This window comes from Echeneis naucrates, chromosome 16 (genome assembly GCF_900963305.1).
Source record: "Echeneis naucrates chromosome 16, fEcheNa1.1, whole genome shotgun sequence".
NCBI lineage: Eukaryota > Metazoa > Chordata > Actinopteri > Carangiformes > Echeneidae > Echeneis > Echeneis naucrates.
The window spans coordinates 4,336,012-4,352,454 of NC_042526.1; the positions used below are offsets into that span (position 1 = coordinate 4,336,012).

General features: G+C 42.8%; 1 protein-coding gene across 1 annotated transcript; it reads right to left on the bottom strand.

The window, feature by feature from the left end:
* Positions 1-523: 523 nt before the first annotated feature.
* st3gal2 (ST3 beta-galactoside alpha-2,3-sialyltransferase 2) lies at positions 524-16,143 on the bottom strand. The gene is made up of 7 exons (XM_029522396.1): positions 15,622-16,143; positions 10,850-10,909; positions 10,237-10,370; positions 7,875-8,054; positions 7,478-7,523; positions 6,182-6,301; positions 524-6,062 (listed from the first exon to the last, which is right to left on the bottom strand). Exons 1-7 carry the CDS (start codon positions 16,141-16,143, stop codon positions 5,889-5,891), a joined length of 1,236 nt encoding a protein of 411 aa, XP_029378256.1. The 3' UTR covers positions 524-5,888.
* Positions 16,144-16,443: the final 300 nt, after the last annotated feature.

Sequence of the window (16,443 nt, forward strand, 5' to 3'; positions counted from 1 at the left end):
CTGATGAGAGCGATGCACAACAGTACAGGAGCAACAACAGCAAAAACACAAAGAGCTGAGGTCGCACAATTAGTAGATTTAATATAAAAGATTTCACTGAAGTGGCTTTAAGTGTTTGGTTTCTACTAAAATATTTCAGTTACCAGTCATAACTTATTCTAGTCATAGCTGCTGTACTGATTAAATGTGCCATGATGGAAAAATACTTCAGTTCAAGTCAAAGTGCCACATTCAGACTTTCAAAACAGTGGAGGCAAAATTTATTTTGATAACAGCACTTATTATGCTAAACGGCCCATCAAGTAAGCAGCATTTAAATGATGTCAATTTAAATGACATTATGTGCAGTTGGGTGGTTCAATCAAAAACAAAATGAAGTTTATAAAATGACGTACAAAATATTGATGTGAAAAGTAATCAGCTGTGAAGTCATTGTAATGGAATAAGAACAATATTTCATTTCTCTTCGCTCAGCGACGGCAACGCGCAGAATCCGTCAGTTCACAAACAATTTGACTTTGCCTTCATGTCTCATGAAGCTTTTATTTACAACAGCATAAGATACAAAGAGTGTGACCACATATCATACAGATGTTAACGTGTCGTAAATACACAGTTGTACCCTCCAAAAGGTCGTTTTCTACTGAAGAATTAAACATTAAAGCCGAGACTAAACAATGAACATCCAGACAGAAAGAAACGGCAGACTGAGACAACAAACTCTTCATACAGTATCAGTATCAGCTTCAGCCGAGCCACCGGTCAATTTGATGCCCAATAAGCAGGTTTTAATCCTACTTGATTGGTCTGTAAGTTTTTTGTGTGGAGGGATGAGTGTGTGACTGCTGTTAAAGAGCTGTTTCTGTCGACCGCAGCCCAGCGAGCCGCCTGAGGCCTCTCTTACCTCGGCCTCCAGTCGCAGGGCCAGAGCACAGCGGCTGTTAGCTCCGCCGCAGAAAGCTCTTCTTCATTACCTCGGGGTGACAGGAAAGACACAGGATGAGGAGGTGTGAGGCATTAAAGCACTTTTCCAGACACGAGGGCTGTGATTTCCTTTCTTCCTGGCACAGATTGCTGTTTGTTACAGTTGGAGACACAGCCCTGATTGTTTCTCCCGCTGCCAGACAGCCACAAATTTATCCAATTTTCTGACTTCCTCTTAACTCAAACTCAGTAATGAGGCTCTGACTAATATTTCAGAGTGATGAAGACAAAAACACATCCAGAAAAAAATATAGCATCCAACAAGCCTCGAACGATTTAGAGTTAGAGGATGTAGACTGACATTTGGGAAACGTGCCGATTGTCTTTCATGTACATATTAAGATGCTTAATATGAACATGAAACATCTTCTTCATTTAAAATAACAATTTGTAGTGTACCAGACTATGTCCTGGCGTGGTGCTGTACTCAGTATTTAACACCATGAAAGTGAGTTCAGTCCTCTAATCGTACTTGTAGCCAAAAAAATTATTGCGTTCCCAAAAATGTAAACGTCCTGCAAAAAAAAGCTGAAGCATAAAGGGGATTTCGATCATTGTCATTCAAAAACAGATATTTTTTCCAGGCTGAACAGGTGTGCTTTCAGATTATGTTCATTTCCCCCTCAGTCTGTTTAATTACCACATAAAAATACGTCTAATGAGCCTCCTTTATTCCTGGAACATTTTAATTGTGGTGTATTCCACTTGTTTGCGTCTGCTGCTTTGTGCAGCTGAACAAAGCTTGATAACATATTTTCAGGGGATCAGTAATTGGGGAATGTTTTCGGCTTAATGTGAGAGACACAACGGTGTGATAAATAGTTGGATGTACAAAAGAAAAAGTTCCTGGATCCCATTGATAGGTTAGGTTTTACTCCAGAGTTAGTTTTAATAAGTTTTAATGGAAGTTGGGGGGAGCGGGGGGGCTTTGAAGTGAAATCAGTTTCAACTGCAACAGAAACCACAAAGGTCACAGTAAAATTTCACCTGCGGAAACTAGCTGCCCCCCCCGGATGTCCGGGAAATGATGAACAACAAAACTGACAATCAAACTAAATTCCCTCAACATTTAGCACATCCTTATTCCACAAGTGATGTTCCTTACACAGCAACAACGCAGAACTGGTGCTGGAGGCATTTTCAGAAAGTATTTTGAGAATCAACTCTGGGGGAGATAAAAAAAAAAAAAAAAAAAGAGTGTATTGGGTCAGTAGCAGGAGAAAAGACCTACTTTAGGTTATTAATGCAACAGGGAACGCTGTCAGATCTGTGTCAGGAGCTGTAGGTGGGCAGAAAAAAGCTCTAATTTAGGCTGCTGCAGCAGAGAGGGATCACCCTCTGATCACAGCGTTGTGGTGCACAACTGTGAGGAGCGGAGGAAGCTGATAACAGCTACCATGCTGTCACAGAGGAGGAGTGGGGGGGGCGCTCTAATCTCCTCAGGCAGAGAGTGTGATGGGAATGTGTTATTCTGCTGCCAGCAGGCCCAGAAACACCCCGATGAAGTCCACGTTATCTCCAAAACAATTTACACATTCATCCTGAGGCTGCAAGGAGCTTCCCGGGAAACAAACATCAATAACACGAGCTGTGATCGCTGACAACTCCAGGAGAGCACTGAAGCCAGAAGCCAGCGCTGGTTCACTGATGTCTCAAGCTCTGGGTGCTTTGTCATCTCCACTGTCATCTCGTGGGATCAGATGACCCCCGAGCGTCTGCCATCTGTCTCGCTCTTCCTCGCTGTCTAAAAGAAGGCAGAAGTGTCTCAAAACCCTCAACTGCATATTCAAAAGAAGAAAAAAAGGTCGCAAATGACATAATATGAATTCACAGCACATCTTCTTTTAGCCTGCAGCCTTCCTTAAAAAAAAAAACAAAAACAAAAACACTCTCAGTGTACAAAGCAGTTAGTAGTGAGGAGAGGGAGGCGCCTGTACTCGAGCAGAAGGCAGAGTGTGTATTCATTTCAGTGTGTGTGTATGCACTGCTCAGAAGGCACAGCTCTCAGCCAGAAGACATGATTGTGATCGTGTGTGTGTATGTCTGACTTTAAAAAAAAAAAAAATGCAACGGTAGCAGGTGTGTGTTGCCAATCGAGCAGCTGTAGGTGAGTGAAGCCTGGCAGCAGGACAAGGCACGAAAGCATGAATGTGTGTGTTTGAGTGTTTGTGTCAGAAAGAGAGAGAAACACAAAGAATGTGTCCAAACTGACTGTAAACCATCACACGTGTGCGACGTGCAAATGATGACAAAAATCACAGAAAGCAGAAAGCGTCACATGTGGTCACACAAAGACATCCAAAAATGATCCATTAATACAACAGAGCGGATATCAGATATAGGAGGCACAGTTCTACCCATCACCTGCTGGGGGCGGTATGACACGCCAACCCCCCCCCCCACCGTGTGTGTTTTTACTATATGATGAAAAACTCAGGTGGAACAAAGTCAAATCGTGTCGTCGTTTGCCTTTAGCGTTACACCGTGTTCACCCTGCAGCAGTTGACATTTCAGTTCCTACAGAGACTCTTCACTAATGTGGCTGAGTTACCAGCTCACACTTTGAAGGTAACCAATTTGTGTGTGCATGTTTTTTTTTTTTTTTTTTTTTTTTTTTAGCACACTGTATTTTACATCATTAAACTTCTTCACTGACAGAAGTTGTGAAAAAATCCCCCCTAACACTGACGGCTTATTAAAAAAGGGGCTTTAAGTAAACTATGAATTCTATTGACCTAAATATCTTTAAGTTGCCTTAAATAAAAGAAAAAGGAAATGTGTCCCTGGACGTGTACAAGTAACAGCTGATCCATAAATACTGATCAAGTTTAGTGTGATTGGGCTTCAAAATACTTTTCATTGCACCTTTAAAAACAGTAACCTCTTCTCCAGCCCTACAGAGGAGCCCTGAGCACTTCTGCTTCTCGACCAGCAGCTTCTTCATAAACACATCTGTCTGCCTCTTTTCTTCTCATTTATGCTTCTGTTGTTTAGCATCATTTCCTTGACTAATATTTATGTCTCCTCGTTAAAGGTGGAAGTAACTAACAATTGTTATGTGATGATGCCAAACGATGATAGAAGCCAGCAATGTGCCACCTGGATGGAAAATAAAATCAAATATGAGCCAACAGACAATAAATCCTGCCAAGTTATTAACTCAACTCTTAACAGTACAAATCTAAGAAATGAACTCTGCAGTCTGCAGGAAAGACATGCCATCGCCATGGAAATCAGAACAGGAAGTGCAGTAAATGCTGTATGGAGGTGAAGTCTAAGGCGTCTGGTGGCTACACTCCCTCCAGACAGAGCTGAAGTTGTAATTGGCAGAGCAGGGACCGGAGCTAGTGGTTAATGAAGCCGAGCTGCTGGCAAGTTAAGTCAGTTCCCAGATCCAGTGGGGTTTTCTGTCACCCAATCATGTGGCGTTAATCTGGAGCGAAATGTTCCTGACAGTCTCTGTCTTCACTGGGACACAGGAGTCGAGTTGGACTGTGAGATATGTGAAGACGAAGCAGGGGGGGGTCTCAGTCCTTTCAGAACCAAAGCGGTGACATCCAGTGCAGTTTGTGTAGAAGATGCACGACACCGAACACAACGTATTATCTTGATCCTTTAAAAACACTGGAGAGAATTTGGCAGACTGGTCTCTTCCTGCCACAGCTCTTTGTCACCAGTCCCCTCTCTCCCAAAGGAGACCCCGACTGACCACATGGGGCTTAAACTCCAGTCCGGAAGCCAGCATGCCTCCATCCAAACATGAAATCCCAGGAGATGGACTTTTGGCCTCGTTACAGTCTCATGCAGCCGAACCAACACTCTCCCAGAGCGTCTCACTCTGTCAGTGTAAATGAAGACGGGAGCTGGACCTGTGATTGCTGTGGCATTTAAAATCAGGCTACAGAAGCTGGAGCTCATGCCGGCGCTGCGGTGGTCTTTCCGAGTCAGAAGGGCCTAAAGGCGAAAGTCTTAATTGTGTTTCTCTGGATCTGCAGAAAGGTGTCGAAGCCTTGCTAAGCCTGGTTAGGACCTCGGGGCTTTAGAGGACAGTCGTACACTTTAAACCCACGGCCATCACCCCTTCTTATAAGAACCCATTTTACAGCTCATCACAGTCAAAGTCCCTTAGCATTGAGGCAGGCCTCACATAAAGTGGAGCGTTCTGACAGGGAAAAGTGGCAATAGATGTTTTACCTCGTATATGATCTGAGAAGAACTATCCTTTCTCAAGTGAAGGTAAATAATAACATGACCCAGGTGGAGCTGTAAAGGTGAGTCAGTAAACTGACCTCTGATATCCACAGCCTGTGTCCCTAACCTCAGTCTTCCTCGAAGGCTTGCGCTTCCTGCTGTTCGCCAATATTCACAGCTGCGAGGTCATTGTCAGACGCCACATGGCCCAGGAACAATAGCCCCTCAGATGCTAATGCTGCTTTCTCTGTGGTATTCTCAGAACTGAACATGTATTTTTGATTATACATCAGAATTGTATCTCATCCAAGAAGAACATTTCCACTGGACTGAGTCCAGGTGAGGGACCTCGGCAGTCTGTACACAGTCAGAGTCGGTGTTTGTGTTGAAGCTGCCCTGGGAAAGGAGCTGTGTGGTCTTGTGTTTCCCTGCTGATGTTGGCCATCGAGGGTGAAATCTTAATTCAGTTGGTTCATAGCACGTTTTAAGGCTGAGCTCCCAGTGATGGATCTACGCTGTGTTCTCTGACCAGAACCAACACTGCTGGGCTGTGAAAGTTAAAAGTCTGCTCTGAGCACTGGGTTTACTTCAACTAACAAGCCAAACCGGGGCAGGTAATTAAAAGAAAGAATATCTAACACATTCTAAGCAGCCTCTACAGGGCCTGGTGCAAAACCAGTTCTCTGACTTGAAAGCTCAGGCATATCTGCTAGTTACTTTCCAGGGAACACAGTAATTTTGCCCGCCTTGGCCAGCCGCTGAATGATCTGGGCTTCGTAGTCGGCGTCGTGGACTCCAGTCTTCCTGAATTCTCCAGAGTAGCGATTCTGCTCCCAATAGTGGTGCCAATTTCCCCGACTGTCCGCTCCGAAGCCAAACACATTCACCTGGGGGAGATCAAAATGTCAGTCGTGGGAAGTGTGTTTATGATGAAAGTGCTGTTTCAGCGGGGTGGAAGGATTTACAGCATTGTGATGATGATGAGAGCACAGAGAGAAAGACTGACCTCATCACAGACGTGAAGAGCAAAGAAAAGCACGAGCATGCCAGTGGAGGGGTAGCGCCCATGATGCTGCGTCCAGCGGTCGTGGATATATTTGAAGAATGCTGGGTTAAAGATCTGAACCTGAGTGATGGACAGAGAGAGGGAAATACTGCAATAAACTGTAATTTCACTAAGAATCAAACCCAGACTCCTACAGAGGGAGGGAAAGAGTGTTTTTCAAAACAAAAATGTCCCATGTTCTTCTTTTGCTGCTTTAACATGACCAGCTATAGACAAACGTCATCGGCACAAAAGCTTTACATTCTTTTTTTTTTTTACAGATGCTGCTTGTTTATGAAACGTTATTCCAAGTTCCTTTGACTTCACATCATAAAGTAATACAGAGATCATCACCGCTGCATGAATTTTACCGACTTTAATCCTAATACTTTCTGAGTTATTGATTGCTGTGAAAGATTAGCAAGCAGTGTTAACTGAACGGATTTTAAATCATTTTGGTTGAAAAATGTTCGGTTTCCACAATCAGGGCTTTAGGCTGCTTACAGCTGGGCAGCAGAGGAGGAAATCTTATAAATCTATATTTTTGGGTTGACTCCAGAGATACTAAAAACTGTGTCTGTAACCAGGCGAGGTCGGTCGTAGTCTTAGTCAAGTCTTCACAGGGTGGGGATTAGTTCGAGTTTATTGATTGTCACAGATTAAACAGCAAGCAGAAGATTAACTGAAAACAAAGGGAAGGTTTATAATCTGTCTGTAATCCTTCATTAACAACAGGGATGTATAGATGGTATAATTGCAGCAAAGCAGGGTCACTCTGTGTGTGTGTGTGTGTGTGTGTGTGTGTGTGGCTGCAGCCAGTGTTTGTTTCATTTTTAAATATTTATGTGGTCTGCTAATATCTTCTCAATGCCCCATACTGACAAAAAAGGATGTCTGTAAATGGATTAAATAGGAAAAACTGGTACATGTTCAGAATTTGCTTTGATACTTTAGACAAGGGCCAGTTTCTCTTGAAGACCTTTGAAATTATGACTCTTATTAGTAGAACGTACTTCCATGATGAACCATTGAGGCCACTTTGCTTTTTTCCACCTTTTTAATACATTTGACTCAAAATGTCTCAAATTCTTCTTGTTTTGCTTCATCACACTGGGGTCTTGGGTGTACACCAATGAAGGGCAAAATCAATTTAAACAATTTTAGCATAATGCCACAACCTGATTATTTTATATATTATTTTACTGTGAGTGTGTGAGGAAGGCCACAGTAATTGCTTTTGATCCAGAAAATTCCTACCTTGTCTTTATCGACACGGAGGAACTGCTTCACTGGAGCGTAGGTACTGAGAGAGAGAGAGAGAAAGAGAAGGAGGGAGGAATTGATTAAACATATTCAATCAGCACTTAGAGTGATTGCTGCAGCGATGAATCCTAGATGATTGACGTCTGGCAAAATGTTCCAACTGGGTGACTCTAGCTTTTGATAATTCTGTTGTTGGGGGTGTGTGTGTAATTGTCTTTGAAATGAAAATGTATTTATGTCCTTAAACTGTGTGTCGTTCAGTCAGAAGTGGGATGCCAACTTGTGCCGTGTGGACTGTAAGCCCAGAATTTAATTTACGTTTCTGTGCACATATATGCTTATTCATATGCACATGCTTGTGTTTGCGTGTGCACGTGTTTTGTCTCCTTACAATCGAATCTGGCCGGTGGACAGAGCACTGGTGATCCAAACCAGATCCAGCGTTTTGAAGGGAACCAGGACGAAGCTGACGTTGGCAGCCAGGTTTTTGGCACTCTCTGGGTACATGAAGTGGTGGGTGGTGTGGCTGCCAGCGTCCTCCTCGTAGCCCACTGTGGGGGCCAGGTTTATTCTGGGTTCAAGAGTCAGAGAGAAATAGCATGAGAGTCGTACGTCTTCATACGTTTCAGCTGGGCAGTGAAATGATCAAAATAATTATCATGAAAAAAAAAAAAAAAAAACATCCCACAGCCAAGATGGGTTAGTGATGATTTGTTATTGATGAATGAATCTGTTTGTGTATGTTGATTAAGCTCATCTGCACAATTATTGAGTTAGCATAAACATGTAGGGTCAAAATGAGGGGAAATACAAATTGGAAATGTATAAATAAGCGACAGAGAATCTGCACAGTGTGAGTAAACTGCAGTAAAGATGCGTCACACAGGAGATTGAAAATGACTCCAACTTATAAAGCTAGATGAACTAAAGAAAAATCGATGACAGACAAAGGCGAGAAGCAGAACAAACCTTCACCATAGAATGTGAGGGAGCTGTTCATTAGTCGCACAATTGAAGTGAGCTACAAACACAAAACTGATATTACATCCTTCTACAGCGATATGATTCTATTTTTCTTCTTCCTGCATGTACACAAAAGCCCCCACAAAATTCATCCATCTATCTATTATTATTATCGAGATCAATTATCTGTCAAGGTTCTGGAGCCAATCACCCTGCTAAGTTCACCAGTGAATGACATATAGAGATGTACTGAGACAAACAGCCAACTGTTCATGCCCACACAAAGTACAGAAAATTCCCAGGTCCCTTTGCTCTGAAGCAAAAGTACTAACCACCTTGTGATGCCTTCACATTCTTGTCCTCTGGGTCAACAATGACCCGCCTTCACTAAACCTCTAAAATAAGGAAGGTTAATTAAATTCTGAATCCCAAATCTTTTCTGCCTGAAGACACAACCTGTCACTCATCACCCACTTTGTCAGTGTCTTGGTTTTCCCCTTTCAACAGTGCAAAAAGATTTAATTTAATTAGTGGACCCCACTCATTTTTATACAGCACCTCCTCCTGAGAGCAACAAAAGAATTTTAACAGAATTCATGTGTTTCGCCTCTCAATGAGAACAAGTCGGGCAGATGGTTTAAAGACAAAACTGACAGCATCGTTAAAACTCCCTATTACACATTTTTATTTTTCTGCTCTCCTGGGCTTTAGACTTTAATGTCCAGCAGTGGTGCGCAATTGTTTGTAACATTTTGTTTGTCAGACTGTCAGTGTTAGTCATTAAGTTCACTATTCAAGTCTCTGTTTAACTGCCAGTTTGAAAGAGTCCCATGACGAGGAGAAGTAAATTTTGTCCAATGTGATCTCCAGTCAGACAGAAAACCCTTCAGACCTTCGCTGTATTTAGAGTAGATGTGACTCACTCTCTGGAGGAGTGAGTTGTTTAAGTAAACAGGAAGATGCACCTGAAAAAAGGCCACTGTGTGTGGCTACCCATATGTCAGTGAACAAAACAGATGCTCGTTCAGAAATCCAGACAGACAGTAGGTGGGTGGTACAGAGGGGGACTGTAGTGGGCTGAGATGATTTTAAGTGCAAATGAGAATCAAACAGCAATAATGAGAAAGCGGAACAGGAGATGGAGGTTGGAGGCTGCCCACACAAGTCTGCTGAGAGCACGACACTAACTGATACCCTTAGCGCACAAAATACTAGTCAACCCTTGGATGGCACCAGTATGTGGTCTGTACATACCCACAAATGCATATAGCTGTGTGCTCATGCCAACCGACAACAATCGCGCTCTGTGATTCATCAGAGCTGCATGACAGTGGCTGGGGGAAGAGGCTGACACAAAAGGATTCATGTGCCTCTGTGCATGGGTGTGTATGTGAGAGACACAATCTATGCTTTCAGCTTCTCTGGACCTAAAACTCCCTGTGGTGACCTCACTGGGGCCAGGTGACCTCTCTGGACCGTCAGGGGAGATTGACAGAGCGTGGCATTAAACAGAGAGATTAAATATAGTATCAGATGCACAGATCAGCTGTCTGCCTCTTTACTCTGCAATTTCCCTTTTGGATTAATAAAGCACTCCATCGTCTATCTTATAAGTACGTCTCCCCCTCATACTTACACAAAGTTAATGCTGATGATGTAACTTTAATGGCAATGTAATGGTAAAGTGTCCTCCCACTTTTCATCCCCCAGGTCCAGCCTTTCTCCTGGCGTCTGTACTATTGTAGCATCAATTTGCTTCTATAACTTCCGCCTCATGATGCCCTACTCACCTCATGATGTAGTTGTGTCCATCAATAGTGGCGCCATATCCAGCTCCACGGAGGTTTCCGGAGTTTCCCACCACAGCGCAGCGCAGACAGCGCCCTGGATCCCACGAGCCATAAGGCGACCTTCCAGGGATCACCTGTGATGATCAGTCATGATGGGAAAAAGCAGACCGGATTCAAGCTATGCAGGCAACAACACTAGTAATGCAAAAGACATGAAGTAACCTCATCTGCAGGGTTAGACCTGATAAAATAAAAAAATAAGTGAAAATAAATAAAAAAATACATTATGTTCTCAATACTGGGGTGAATTCTTCATGAGACCTCGCATGAAAAATACATAAGTCGTTTCTTACCCTCAGGGAGCCAGACTGAGCTATTTAAAAATTCAGCCTAATGTGAAAGCATGATGCTGTGCTGAGAGTCAGGATGGAAAAAAAAAAAAAAAAAAAGATATACAGATAGATTCAAAAAGGCTGAGCTCAGTCACTGATAAAACTAATGTCTAATAAAGAAAATCTATTCCTCTCTGCCTTTGCTCAGGATTGTGAAGTAATGACTTGGTGGATTTGAAAACACCATGGTAATGGAAAGATGAATTAATAATGTAAAATACCTGAAACAACCTCAGCAACACCTGCTGGATGCTGTGGGGTTTAAACTGGGGCTGTAGCATCTAGAGAGAGAGGCAGAAAGCATGGTTAGGATGTGCAGTTTCTCCTCTGCAGACAAATTGGATCTGACAACAGACTTAAATTTAGTTACTTTCTGTGTGCCCATGTACGTGTGTGTGCATGCATTTGCCTGCTTTCACATGCAAATAAGCAGGTGCTCGCGCTTGCCCCTGAGTGTGTGTGTGTGTTTAGGTATCAGCCATGTGTCAGACTGACAGGATGCAGTCAGACTGGGTGAGCTGTGGTCAAGGAGTGAGGGCTATTCCTGTCTACATGTCAAAGACAAGCTGAGTAAAAAAAAAACATCAAAAAGGAAAGGAAAGAGAGAAGTGCTGCTTTTTTGGAGGTTTTTTTTTTTTTTCTTCCCCAGATGACGTGGCTTCTTCTAAACCTAAACAGGCTGAGCTCTTTGGTTTCTGTGTGTCTTTTCAGGATTTCTTTTACACCAGCAACAGTGAGATTTCTCACAGGATCTTTTCAGAGGGAAAAACAAATGCATCTGGATGAGTTGAAATCCATGTTAATCATAGAAAATGTATAAAAAGTCCTGAATTAAAGAATAAGATGAAACACGGAGGAAGAGAAGCTGAAGAAGACAAAGAGACAGAGACAATAATACTGCAGGTAATGTTGTCCTTTATGTAGTAAACTGAAAAAGGCTCAATGGCTCAACATGTACAAGATAATAACATCTTTAATGCACTGTTAACCATCCTGTCTGAAAACTTAAAAAAGAGTCTCAGCTTTCAAGGTAACTTCATTCCAGTGGATATTTATGAAAATAAGGAATAAAAACTGTAACTGCATAGCCAAACAAAAAGTGCATATAATTTACTTTATATGAAAAATATGAATAGCTTCTTAGTTTTGTACACGCAAAGCAAACCAGCACAAAACAAAAATATTATGAGCAATTTATTAGCATTAAAAAAAAAAACACGTTCAGTTTTTTCGTTTGTTTTGATGGTTTTACATTTCACCTTATATAATACTATAATAAATTGACTGACCATGATAGACGTTCCACTCTAATGTATATTAGCTGATGAAATTTCATGCTAGAAAAGACAGGAACAAAGCAGCAAATTGCCCACAATGGGAGTGAATATTTATGTATGTCTAACAGGAATGATTGCAGCTCACAAAACCTGAGCTGACTATTGATTTTAAGACTTGATAATCTGACTGTATCCTAAGGCAGACTGTGGTCACTTCATATTGAGTGAAATTCCCCAATAGAGTCATAAAATGTTATGAAGCCAGGTGTTTACTTCATAGTGGCCAGCATTAAAACACAAATTTCTGCTTCGTGTATTTGTCCTAATGTAGAAGGGTTGTTTCTTTTCTCTTCCTCTTTTTGTTTCAATCACGGTCAAGGTAAAGACGGATGACACATGGGGTGGCAGAGGGTAACAAAAAAAGCTGTCCAAATTAAAAAAAAAAAAACAAAAAACCTTGAGCGTCTGCCAAAGCACACAGGCAAATGTGCATTCACGCGTGTAAAGAGAGAGAAAGCACCTGCACCACCAAAACAAAAAGGCACACATAAAAAGTTCCATCGGGGCATTGGCAGCCACCACATGACTGTTCCTCTCACTCTCTCCCACACAGAAATCTTCATTTTCACACTCCTTTGTAACCACTTCCTTTTCACCCACCACCGGCCTTAATTCTCTTTTCCCAACACAGATCTCATTCCTGTGCGTTTTCATTCAGACGTCTCTTTGCTTTCATGTCTAATTCCTTCTCTTTCATTTCCCTTGCTCTCCCCTCTTTGTTTCTCCTCTTCCTCGTGTCGTTCCTCATCTCTTTGTCTCTCTGGGGTGCCCGGGCACTACAGACCTCATCAGCGCTCCTAACTTTATTTCTAAGGTTGCTACCTTTTTCCCACCTCCCTTGATCCATCCTTGACTCCCTGCATGATGCCAGGGCCAGCTTGGCGTGGTGCTATGCTGTTGTACAGGGGATACTAAATATTGCCAGGTGTTTTTTGGCAGCCATGCTGATGCCGTCTTGCTTTCCTTCCTCTCTGCTGTCCCCTGTCTCTGGAAATACAAGCTTCCAGACCTCTACTTTCAAATACGACAAATTTCCTTTTTCATTTTGAACAAATACTTCACACAAAGTGCTGCTACTGTAGGAGTCATCAGCACCAGCTTTTCATGCCCATTAACTCTAACTGCCAGGTATAAATGATACGTAGCTATGGGAACAGACAACAGACAGCATTCGCTCACTAATATGGTGAATCATTCGGCAATAACTGATACAATCAAACCCCAGACTCTTGTATTAGTCATCTCAAGAAGCATATGTTCAAACCTCAGCTCTCAATTTAATGCAAATGTATCTACTTAATATCATCTGCAGTAAATAAGAGCGCAAATATTTTTCACCAGACTAAAGCATCACTTTGGCCCTGAGCAGCAAATCATTTTGCAAAATGTTTCTTTCATTGACTCTTTGATTGTTTCCTCTCTCTCGAGACAGGAGTGCACAATAACACATTAGGTTTGATTGAATAATGCATACATATACAACATAATCACTTCACTTTCCTCCTATTTAGCGTTGGTTGAAGAACAAATCTGAGATTTTATTTTGCCCTTTAGTTTGGTTACATTGACTCGCCAAACAAAAGCACTTTGGAGTGAAGATTGGTGAGCACTTACACAGCGACCACTCACTGCAACTTGGTGTTGCCAGGAAACAACCACATTATTCTGCTTTCTTATACCCAGCAGCAAATGCTTGAACTTTCCCTCACCTTTACATTTTAGTTCCCCAAAAACAACCATTACCTCAAAGTCATACAGAGGCCTATAGTGACTTGCTGCTGTGGAAAGGAATATAACATTGCATTTATCAAACAGCAGTAGGTAAGTTTGCCTTTTGAATTAATGGGGAACAGGGAACATGAGAAATAGGGGCCTGTACCTATTGTATCTCAAAGGTTTGTTCTCTCACTAAACCAAGAGACTCAAAGTTTATGAAAAGTTGCTTTTCAAAGTCAACAGGCCTACAGGCCGCCTACAATGGTACTGACCTGTTAGTCTAGTCTACAGGCCTTCCTTGATGTTCTTGCAGCAAATTTCTTCTCTAAAACTATGTTTGATTTTCAAAAATCATCACTCGTTGGAGCTAGAGGTTTTAAACTCACTGGTCACTTTGCAGTGACATAATGCTTACATGGCTTGGTTTAGAAGAACAGAGAAAAAAGTCTAAAATACAATTTCAGTATGTGTTTTTGGGCTCCTTCATGTACTCATACGAGGCTCTATTGAATCCATATTAATAGAGAATAAGTCCACAGAAACTCTGATCTAACGGGTCTTCTGACAGACATATTTATTCTGTATCTTTGTTCTTTCTTTATTTGTCTTAGATTTTTCAATACTTCTTTTTTTCTTCCTTACTCTTTTCTTTTCTCCCTGCTACCCGATAATCCATTTTTCATCTCTCACTCATTGCATCAGTCCAACTTTTCCGTCTTTATGCTTTCGCTGCTTTATCCTATGTTTGATCCTCCTCCACTTCATTTTTTCTTCCTCGTTTATTTCTCCTTCTTCCTCTCCCCCCTCTTCCCCACTGCAGTGTGACCTAATGACTTGGCAGCTGTTGTCCTGTATTTGCAGCTTTCTTCCATTTCAGTGCAGGACTGAGGATACTGTGCTGCAACAGGACTGTAAACCAGCAGCTGAAGGACATGGCACAACAGGGAAGATAATACTGGAAACCCAGTACACTTATTTTCAAGTTGACCTCGACGCGCAAATGAATACACAACAGTGGAAAAACACACACACACAGTACACAGAGGGGGGATGCTCTTGCAAGAATTCTTTAATTAAGTCCTTTCTATTGCTCTCACGTGCACTCTCAGAGGATGTTTCTATTTCAGTTTTTTGTCATTAGATTAGTTGTGGTTTGAGAAAAGCTGAGTGGCCAACCCTATAATGTTCTACTTCTCCTAACACCATTAGCCACAACTAGCAGGGCCACATGAGGAGCATGTAATAGTTTTAAGGTGGGATTGGTCGAAGGGAAGATGAGGTGGAAGGAGGGAGATATGTGATTATTTTAATTAATGTCCCAATGTTGATGCCCTAATAAATGTATAACCTTGTGTTCGATGTTGCAGCAGATGCTTTCTGAATCTTGTAAAACTGCTATTGTACAAGTTTTGACGAACAGGGAAGGTAGTGTAAAATATATGATGTTTTTAGCGTGTTGTTTTTAATGAGTATCTATTGAATAATCCATAGAACTGCAGAGTACAGCGGAAAGGTTTTTATATATGTAATATTCACCGAATTCGCCAATACAGAAGGAGTTATTTCAGAGGTAAAAGTCCTGTTCATTTTCCCTAGAGACAATGTTAAATGATTCAAAGCGTGAAACCTGACTGTTTAAGAGTCAAGCGTGTGAAAGATTTAAAAGTACAAGTTAGAAAATAAAATTTGGGTATGTGCACCACTGATGGCGAGTGGGAGCTAAAAATAACAGTGTCAAAACATTCTTCTCTCTAAACCAACAAGAGCCACGGCTAAATAAAAGCATGCTTTCTCAGAGGAAGAGTGAATAGTTAATTAAAACTGCTGCCAGTGACATCAACCAGTTAAACCGCATTTAAAATTTAAAATGCTAAAGTAACAGCATTGGCAGCAAAACTAAAAGTTGTGAAACTGCAAAGTTATGTGATCTGGTTACTTACCACCCACCAGTAGTAGACGTCGGAGGGCAGTTGGATGTTGTCTCTGGTCCAAACAGGTGAGATATCCGGGTCGTAATTCTCATCAAACCAATCAGAAACGCCGGGGTCTCCGACGCAGCGTGGGCAGGCACATGTCTTCTGCAGCGGGGTGTCAGGTGGTGACAGGCGGTGTGCCCCAACGTAGCTGGGTACCAGCTTCACCCGCCTCGACTCCTCCCACCCGGGTGGCTCCAAGTAGTTGAAGCTGACGCCCCCGCGGAGTGAGACGGAGAAGAAGAGCGAGGTGAGGAAGAAGATGACCAGCGAGCCCAGGAGCACCCAGATTCTGCGGGAACATCTCACCCGGCCTCCTTTCTCTGCTACACCTCCCCCCCCTGTGCTACCTCCTCCTCCTGCCGCCCAAGCCCCCCCTCCACTCAGCCAGGGCCTCAGCTCCGAGAGTCTGGGAGCCCCCCTGGGTTGACCCCCGCCCCAGGACCCCCAACCCCACCGCCTGTCCCGGTGCAGGGTGGAGGACGGCATTCGGCCCCCCCATGGCCATGCCCCCACCCCTGGGCCTGCCACTGTCCCCAGCCCACCACCTCCTCCGCCTCTGTGTGACGACCACCAGGACCCAGTCAGTGTGATTGGGCCGACCTCCTGACTCTGGCAGGCAGCTAAAAGATCCCCCACGATATGAGACCCGTGAGACGCACACTGACGGACGACAGTGTGTCAGAGTCGATTTGTCTCACAGTCAAGCTGTGCGCTCGGCGATGCTCCAACGCTTTCCTCTTGTCTGCCGCTCGATTCTTTTCCTCTGTCTCCTCCACAGCTGTGTTC